The following is a 9,982-nucleotide window of genomic DNA, read 5'->3' on the forward strand; positions in this document are numbered from 1 at the left end:
TTTAAAAGTAAAGTAACTATAAAAGTAACTAAAAAAGTAAAGTAACTAAAAAAGTAACTTTAAAAGTAAAGTAACTAAAAAAGTAACTTTAAAAGTAAAGTAACTAAAAAAGTAACTTTAAAAGTAAAGTAACTTTAAAAGTAACTAAAAAAGTAACTTTAAAAGTAAAGTAACTAAAAAAGCAACTTTAAAAATAAAGTAACTTAAGTAAAGTTATGACTTTCGACATGGTACACTGACTTTTTCATGACTTTTTTCGACATCCTATACTATGCTGTTTATAACTCCGCAGCAACTCCCTTCATCAACATCGATTGTCTTCCTTCAGGATGGAGTCCAATCGCCAAAGACATTGCACTATTCACATTTGTACAATGTGTAATAAATTATTGTGAAATTCTAATGAAGTCTCTCCTGATTGAATGACTTTTTTGACTGTTTTTCGACTTTAACCCCAGTAGAACAAACTGAAAAAACACAATTGGGTTTCGTCATTAAATTCTTTTCTTTTTGGACATACGGGCTGTTGGGGCTTGCCTTTCCATTATCTAGGTGGCGCTAGCGAGTAATTTTGTATGCTCGAGCATTGGACCCATAAAATATCAAAATTTCCCGCAGTCCCGATATGCTCGCCAAATATGGGGAGGTTGGGGACATGTCAGATACCCTTAAACAGTTTTTCATCATAGGGTATAATAATAATTCCTACAGATACAATAGGGACCTCGCGGACCCGACGTTGTCAGTGCTCGGGCCCTAAATAGTGTTCTCATTCAGCAGGTGAAGTAGTTTGACAGAAAATAACAAAACCAAAAGTTGGAAAGGGAAATCTGCATCACAAAAAGTATATTTCAAAGGATGAGGCTGGTGTTATTCGATAGTTTTGTTATTGTCATCAAATCCAAAGAAAACACCCAAAACTGTCTGTTTATCGGTACAGTACTTTTTGACTTCTCTCCCTTTTTTGAGGCAATCAGCCCAAAAAACGCTTTTTTAGATCAAAACTAACGAAGAACACACTCTTGATTGGTTTTGACAGTAAAACAAATACAGAATACTTTTATCTCAAACTGGCTGCTGAGATCACATCCTTCTTTTTTTACAAAGAGTGATCACGAAGGAAAAGGGGACCATGAAATGACATCACCTGTCATTTGTTCAGCTCAGTCGGCTCACATGTCGTCCTCCTCCTCCTCCTCCTCCTCCTCCTCCTCCCCCTCCCTCAACAACTGGAAATGTTCCAGATTTGTCCCTGTATGTTCCTGGATAGCGGCAGCTGATTCCAGCAGCATCTATTGTAATCCTTCCTTACATCCTTTTTAGTCGTGTAACCAGCTCCGCTCCCTGCTGACAGACACACATGTAAACAAAGCCTGAAAAACAAAAGCACTCTGTCCCCAATGCTCCCCTACTCTTCCTACGCCATTGTGTAACTCGGCTTCCTCAGTGAATTTGGACCCCAGACGTACTGTAGCCACAAAGCACACTCAAGTCATTTTTAACTTATAATATGTTTATTTTCGTAGACATGGCGGTTATATTGGCAACGGCACACAAACACCTTCACATTCCGTACAGTAAGTTAAAATAGCTTCATAGATACAAAAAGTGAGAATGACACGAGGAGAGGGGGGGGGGGGGGGGGGGTGTATGAGGAAGAGGTGGTAGGGTCAGTTTGTCCAGGAGAAACCAGGGCCAGCACAGAGCGTCTCAGTCCAACACTGATCCCAGCTCAGCCGGAAGACCCTCCGCCTGCCTCCACAGTCTGTTGCGTAGCTCGAACCATTTCTGCAGGACACAAATAAACAAAGAGAAGCAATTACAATCACGCCCATGGGAGGTATAAGAGAATGTGTCAGAGGAGATTTTGTTCAGAAACAAACTGCTTCGGAGCCTGAAATACGAGAGCGATGAGGTCACCGGTCCGGCTGACAGAATGTACAGTCATGACACAAATATTATATAATACTGAGAAGTTACACAGGTGGAGTTCTTGTATGGAAAAAAAACAACAATTTGAACAAAAACACTCTCTCAAAATTCATTGCTGTACTCTTCTCACCCTCAGGGCCATTAACAAGCTAATATTTAATGATCTAAACATGTAATGTATATTCATAGAATTGGCACGTTAACAAGCTAATATAAAGCCTATAATGATCTAAACTTGGGAAGTTAACATGCTAATGTTTAGCATATTCATACAGTTGTCACGTTAACATGCTAATGTTTAGCATATTCATACAGTTGTCACGTTAACATGCTAATGTTTAGCATATTAATGTCCCTATAGTTGTCACATTAACATGCTAATGTTTAGCATATTCATACAGTTGTCACGTTAACATGCTAATGTTTAGCATATTAATGTCCCTATAGTTGGCAAGTTAACATGCCAATGTTTAGCATATTCATGTGCTTACAGTTGTCACGTTAACATGCTAATGTTTAGCATATTAATGTGTACCTATAGTTGTCACGTTAACATGCTAATGTTTAGCATATTCATGTGCTTATAGTTGTTACATTGACATGCTAATGATTAGCATGTAACAATAGGCTATGTTGCAAAAATTAGTGTTTTTTGTAGAACATGCCTACAATACAAAGCGCACATGAGAGTGGAGCCTATTACAAAAAGATTCACAGAAAGTTTTGTGATAAGGTTGAATAGATTAAAAGGGTTAAGGATGGTCTGAGAAGACTGTCAATATAATTTAAGACCATGGACATGTTTTTATAACTGTCACCATAGTGATATCATCAAAACCCCAAATATGAAATCTCTGAATAAAAGAGTCATTGTGTTCCATTCTGACTTCCATTATCTTCGTAATCACATCACAGTCACATTTCTCGGTGCGTGTAAGTGAGGTCACTGACTCAAACAGACACGGCAGTGACCCTGAGGTTAAGTTGTTTCAGGGAAACCACAAAAAAAGAGGATGTTTCCATCCAATTTCAACAGACTGCTCCACTGAAACTCTGACCAGATGATGACTGCGCTGAGTGCCTCGACACACACACACACACACACACCCACCCTGTGACCCGGCACATTGCTGTGTTGCGGTTCGTGTTGTCAAGGGAATCACAACAATGCTGACATCATCTGGACAACGCCATAGGGCAAAAGAGGGAGGGATTCGGTGCGGCGGCCTTAAGACACGAGACCGTGGCTTGCTTCGTGAGACATGCGCTGAGCAGGAGGGACGGTTTTCACATTTCTTTACTGAAAACACATGAGATTCCCATTTGGAGTCGTCTGGATTTGCACTCAAGACTAAATCACTTTGAGAACTGCTATCTGAACTTTGCTTTTCATCCGTGTCTCGGGATTTCATATTAATATAGCTCAGTTTTATGATGCAGGGTATACATTTTGGACGGAAAGTTAGCGATGAACCTTTAAAAATGCCATTTTCTCGACCAGGTTTTGAATGGAAGTCAGTTGCTTTGTACTTTGTTTTGTTTGTGGTGCAAAAGATCATTGAATGTCTTGTAAAAAACATTAAAAACACACACGCCACTTCAGAACAAAAATAAGATTTATAATGCTAATCCCATATGGTGCTTGTGAAATTTTTTCCAATTCACAAGCACTGGTTTACATAACGGCTTCTTTGAAAACTTGACTCTACCTTTACTGACTGCAGCACTGAACACAAACATAAAAACGGTCTATGAAAGGCGCTCAAACACGCCGCACAGAGCCCGAGGCACCTTGTAAACATTGTTAATGTGAAACAGGGAGTGGTAGCCGGGGTGTGCTTCCTCAGCTAAACCTTCTCCAATGAAAGCTTTGTTAACACTCGACAGGGGGGAGAAAAAGAAAGCTAGAAAAAAAAAAAACCAACACATCAGCTGGAAATGAAGTCAGGTCTTTTGATGAGAGGCCAGGCCTTTACCTCACCCTGAACCAGGCTCCCCCTGTCAGGTTGGCCCGGCGCCTCCCACCTTTGTGTATGGTGAATGGAAACGGTCACCAACACTGGAAGAGGAATTAGGACGCAGCTTAGTGCCGTTTTAGTTTATCTGACATTTTTCGTTGAAGCTCTGCAGGCAGTAAAAGCTGAATTATTAACCTCAGTGGAGGGAGACAAATAATGAAACACCTCTGCTGCTCTAGTAATGAAGATGGGGCTTAGTTAGTCGTTAGCCGGATCAAGTTACCATCTTTTATTGCGCAAAATTCTTTCTTCTTCATTCCACCTCTTTTCAAGGGTCCAACGTCCAACATATATGCAACTATTGTTGAGGAAACTGGCCATTAATCTTCACACAGCTACCAGGATGAAGATCCCCTCTTGGTTTGGTTAACTCCAACTTCTGAAGCCTCATTAGCTAGTTAGCTTCAGCGCAGTCATTTTCAGACAGTAGCCACGTTTCCATTCATTTGTTAAGCTATTTTTAAGCAAACTTTTGAAATGTTGCATAAAAAGATACGCGAATAAGGCACTGCGTTTTCATCAACTGGTCTGGAGCGAATAAACTCGGCTACAGCGCAGTTTGGTTTAGAAGTTGGTGCTAAAGGCTACGTATGGCTGCAACCCGCCTGTAAACAGAGTGGAAAAAGAAGTAGAGGTTCGGAACTGCAAACAAAAAATCTAATTTTTAAGCTTTTTCCGACGCTATACTTCAAAATGTGCATACAAATATGTGAACGCAAAGCTACCAGTAACCCTTTCAACATCCATATGAGCAGCATATGAAGAAAGATTAGAGAAAATCGGACTCTATCCTTTCACTCAAGTCACGAACAATGTTACACACGGATATCAGTTTACATGTCATAAGGAATAGTCAAATGACATCATACTACTGAGTTGCATTATGGGAACAGAGGAATCCAGGGTTTTGGGACTTTGATTTATACTAGGGATTAAAGGTCACGGTATTGCAACTTCTGCTACGTCTATTTCCACCTTTTTGTATTTTATCCATCTCTCTCGTTAACCTTTCTTATGGAAATGCACTACTAATTCATGGAGTACCCCCTTAAGCACTGAGGCTAAAACATGCTTATTTGGGCTGCACATAGATGAATGTGCACTTGGGTTGGAGACGTTTGCATGTTTTCTTTCATAGTTGTACAACTTGAATAATGCTGTGCAACAAGGGTTATGAAAGAGTTGGACCAACAGCTTGTTTGTTTAGGTTTTACAGTCGTTCGTCTTCACATCTGATTTAACAGACGTGATATAAATTGACGAATTTTAAGGCTTCAAGTACACAAGTGTAGACAGGGTGTAAAAGAGGCTACACCTATAATACAAAACACGTCATCTGATGCTGCTGCAGACCTTTTGTGTGCCCGTGTTAACCTCAGCCCCGAGGAATCCAGAGGAGCTGGTTTGCCGTATCCAAATGGAAAAAAAAAAACATTCACACACGCACAGGTGTGACACACACGGGTGATTGACTTGGTGAAGTGTTTGTACTGTATGAGCTAATTATGAACAAAGGGCACGAGATCTAAACCTGTCCGTCAGCCTCAAGAGCACAAACATGAGCAGAAATTTGCCTACGAGATGAACCCGATGCGACGACAACTCAAATGACAGAATTTACATGAAGGTATTTTTCACCTCCTGCTGAATACAGCTAAGCAACAGTCGTGTTGTTTACCTGCCAAACTCCTAAAAGAGAGAAATACCAACTGACCGTTTTCATTAAAAATAAAACGAGACATTCACCATTTAGGCTGTTCCTCAAAAACCTCCTTTTGGATGGCGGCATGACATTCTCAGAGTGCTTTTAAGACGATGTCTCTACCAGAGGAATGCTTCTGAAGGTGCCTTCAGAACTTATCGGCGCTACTGAAGCTTCACATCTGGCTCCTGATGTGACAGACTTTACAGTAAGACATTCCTCAGATAGAGGCATGGTGGGAGTGTTTACATGTGGGAGAGAGAGCGCGTGGGAGAGATTAAATGCCTTAGTAATAATGTGAGGTTTCATTTAATTGTCTTCAATTAATGAAAAATGTTCTTAAATGGACTTTTTGTGCTTCACGATCGCTGTCTGGTAGCTGTTTCCTGCTGGAGTGGATGATGTGTTCATTTATAAACTGTACTTGGGCTCTAGGATAATTGTTTATTAATGTTATATCAACAAAAAGTGTAACTGAGAAAATAATTGAATATAAAATGAAAATAATTGTTATTTGCAGGCCTAATATGGTCTAATTTGGGAATCTCCATGTCCTACAACGAACAACTATAAATAAAACTGATTCTCAAAGCCTGATGTGATGTTGAATGTTGTTACTTGTTGTTTTTTAAGCTTGCATTCTTTCAAAGAAACTGTTTGGAGTCTCAGCAATCTCCTTCCTCTAATGAAGATGTGGTTGAAAGAACATTGAGTTCAGAAAATAGTTTAGAATGTCCCTCACAATGCCCTAAAGCCCAAAGAGACGTCTTCAAATTGTTTGTTTTGTGCGACCAATCGACCGAAACGCAAAGATATTAAGTTTACCATCACATAAGACAAAGAAGTGCAATAAATCCTCAAATTTCAGGAGGCAGAAACCAGTGAATGAGTGCAAGAAACACTTAAACATGTGTTATTTTAGTTATTTTCTCCACTCAATAAAATCAAATTCACCACATCCAACCAAAGGGACGTCACAGTGCTGTCCTCACTGATTGACAGCCGCCTCTTTAAACTTTAAGTCGCCCTGAACAGATGAATCCGTGTCTGTGAGAATGGGCAACAGTTGCTCTCTGAGCAGAAACAGCAGCAGGAAACTGGACTCTGTGACGTGACATCATCGGGGAAAAACAACCAGGAGCTGCTCCGGTGACGACCAGCGGGGCGCTGCTGCCTCTGTGGTCAGTGTTTACACTCGAATGAGGATTATTTCATCAGACCGTGACATTTCAACACAGATATATCAACAAGGATCACACTGATACTGTCCACACAGCTGCTGTCAGTGGAGCAGCTCGTCACATGTTTGAAGTCTTGTTTTGCTTCTTTTTTTTTTAAAACCTTTTCCTGCAGACAAATACACACAGGATGTACATATTGTACATGTTGTGTCTTTAGCAGTGCGTTACTTCCTCAGAGGTCACCTGACTGAGACACTGATAGTGATGCTGACACTCACAGCTTGTAAACTCTCTTGACACTAAGTTGTGACACCATAAAGTCAAGTCGCACGTTGTTGCGTCTGCGCTCATGATTCCAGTAAAACCTCCCAAAACTGCAGAGGCGCAAAGTACTATTACTCAAATACTGTTGTTCAGTACAGATTTCAACATTATACCTGTGCTCCACTATTTTTCATATGGTTACTTTGCTGATTACTGTCATAAAATGTTATTTCTGCTTTAGATTAAACTACCAAATGTATTTTCATTTGTTATTTTAAATGTGTTGCTCACTTAAGTGCACATATATCTATATGGTAATAAATTATATTATCAGAAATAATTTTAAAACTCTTACTTTTAAGCATCAGAAGTCAGTCTCCATGTAATATAACAACGATCTATTTAACTAGTCTGTTCAATTATCTGATTATTTCTTGAAATCATGCAGACTATTTGCTCAGGACAACCATTAAGCAACATAATAAACACATTCCAGTCCAAAAACCTACTTTTAAACACTGTAAAAAACATATATCCACACATTTTCTGTAAGAAGAGAGAGAGAGAGAGAGAGAGAGAGAGAGAGAGAGAGAGAGAGAGAGAGAGAGAGAGAGAGAGAGAGAGAGAGAGAGAGAGAGCATTGACATGTTACTCACTAGTGTTTCCTCCTCTGACAGTCCGCACTCCGCAGCGATCAACATGAGCGTCATCCCTTCCGGATACCGGGTGACTTTCTTGAAACTGTCCTCCAGCACTTTGATCTGTTCCTCCGACAGATTCATACACTCCATCGCCTTAGAAGACATATTCCTGTTTCCCTTCCTCCTTCAATTAAACGCTTCAGCTTTCAGCCCTGGTCGGAGCTCCGGGAGCGAGATGTGCGCACAGCTGGACGCGCAGAGCAGAAGGCACGGTGGCGCGGAGATGGAGAGGCTTGGAGCGGCGGTGGCTCTCTGGCAGCTCGGCGGGAGTGTGTGCGGATGAAGTGGAGGCAGTGTGTGAGTGTGAGTGTGTGTGTGTGTGTATGTGTGGAGGTTTTACTACTGTCAACAGCGGTACGTCATGGGGCCGGTCCCACCGGCAGGGCCCTCCCCCAAACAGCTCAGTGACAGCGCTTAAAGGGATATTATGGGAATATGAAGTATAGGACGATAGCAGATATAACTGCACATCAAAGTTATCAGGAACAAATTAATTTAACTGGTCTGCTGTGTTATCAGAAGGAAATATAAAGTAAAAAAAATGGGAATGCAAACCAGCTACTGATACACTGTTATAGTATAAATAACAATAAAAATGACAGCTACACACTGTATATACGACTATAGGACGATTGGAATTTTAACAATATTTTAAATTATGAGCACAACACTAATAAACTATAACAGCTTACAATCTTACTCAAACTATGTAGAGGAATATTAATACATGTTATATATAATAGGATAAATATACCACAATTCAGACTTAACGTTTCATAAGTCACGTAATAACTTGCTGTTATTAAAAACAAAATACATTGTTTATGTCACAACAGGATTGTCACGGTGACTTTCTTTCATCTTAACCTCGGTGTTCATGAATGTTAACCGCTCGTTACTGAACATGTTGACTGACTCAAGGATACGACGGGAGGCATCTGTTCCACTTCAAAGATAAGACACTCCTTTTTTTAAATCATAAACCTCCTCACTCTCCCTCACACTCCCCTATAATGCCTCTCTCACTAGTGAATGTTATTATGCTGCACTGTAACAACAAGTGAATTATTTACAGGACTCACTCTGATCAGACTGGTGAGTCTGCTGCAAAGGAAACATCCTGAGCAAGCATGTTGGATTTCATGTGGTAGAAACAGTAAATACGGACCTGACACACACACACACACACACACACACACACACACACACACACACACACACACACACACACACACACACACACACACACACACACACACACACACACACACACACACAGTTCCCTTTGATGCTATCTTTGGCTTCTGATTAGACCCGTAATTATGTGGTACTCTCACTGAAAGCTCGACTCAAGTGATTGCAAAGCTCGCTGGGTGATTTTCTCTTGCTTGGATTGTTTATGTTAACTAATATCTCGCCTACACAAACCTCACCGGTGATTACAGGCAGCAAGCTAGGACCAGTCGGACCATATTCAGCTTGTTTATATTAATCCTTTAATGCAGTAATATTCTACTGTATTTGACTTCGGGCATGTTTAACATGCTTGAGACTGTTTGTTTATGATGCAGAGGGTTTTATTTCCTTTGGGAAAAGTGATCTTATTCAATGCTGTGTTCTGTTTCAACAGGATTATAGTGTTTTTTATTTGTATTAAAAAACATAATCTAAGCCAATTTGAGGTAATGAGCCCAAAATGCAAAGTTTGATGGGTTTAGGGAGACGGATGTTTGTATCTGATATTATTCCTACATCCCTGAGGAATTGTAGTAATGATACCATGAAAGAAAATGAAGCGTGAAGATATTTCACAACTGGACACCAAAGAAGAAGATGTGACCCAGAAGTCTAAATGAACCTTTGACAACCAACCGCTCTGCTCACAGGACACCAGCACCGAAAGACCAACACTCTATGAAAAGCATGCAAATGTGCATGAATATGATTAAAGGCATCAATACATTTGACTAAACAAACAACATAGCATATAAATAGTCCAGATACAACGACAAATATGTCTCTCTATACTTTAAAGCCGGCTGACCGTCCAACAGCGCAATAAATTAATTCAAACTTTACATCCAAATAAAAAAATAGTCCATTACAACATGTCCGATTGCACCAACACAAACCAGAGCAAAGCAGTTCATATACTTCTTGCTGGTTTGATTTCCAAGGAAACAC

General features: G+C 40.2%; 1 protein-coding gene across 1 annotated transcript; it reads right to left on the bottom strand.

Annotated features, from left to right (window-relative positions):
- Nucleotides 1-1,501: 1,501 nt before the first annotated feature.
- Nucleotides 1,502-8,121, bottom strand: hopx (HOP homeobox). The gene is made up of 2 exons (XM_079167184.1): nt 7,754-8,121; nt 1,502-1,788 (listed from the first exon to the last, which is right to left on the bottom strand). Exons 1-2 carry the CDS (start codon nt 7,901-7,903, stop codon nt 1,711-1,713), a joined length of 228 nt encoding a protein of 75 aa, XP_079023310.1. The 5' UTR covers nt 7,904-8,121; the 3' UTR covers nt 1,502-1,710.
- Between the last annotated feature and the right edge of the window lie 1,861 nt (nt 8,122-9,982).

This window comes from Pholis gunnellus, assembly GCF_910591455.1.
Source record: "Pholis gunnellus genome assembly, chromosome: 10".
In the NCBI taxonomy this organism is placed as follows: Eukaryota; Metazoa; Chordata; class Actinopteri; order Perciformes; family Pholidae; genus Pholis; species Pholis gunnellus.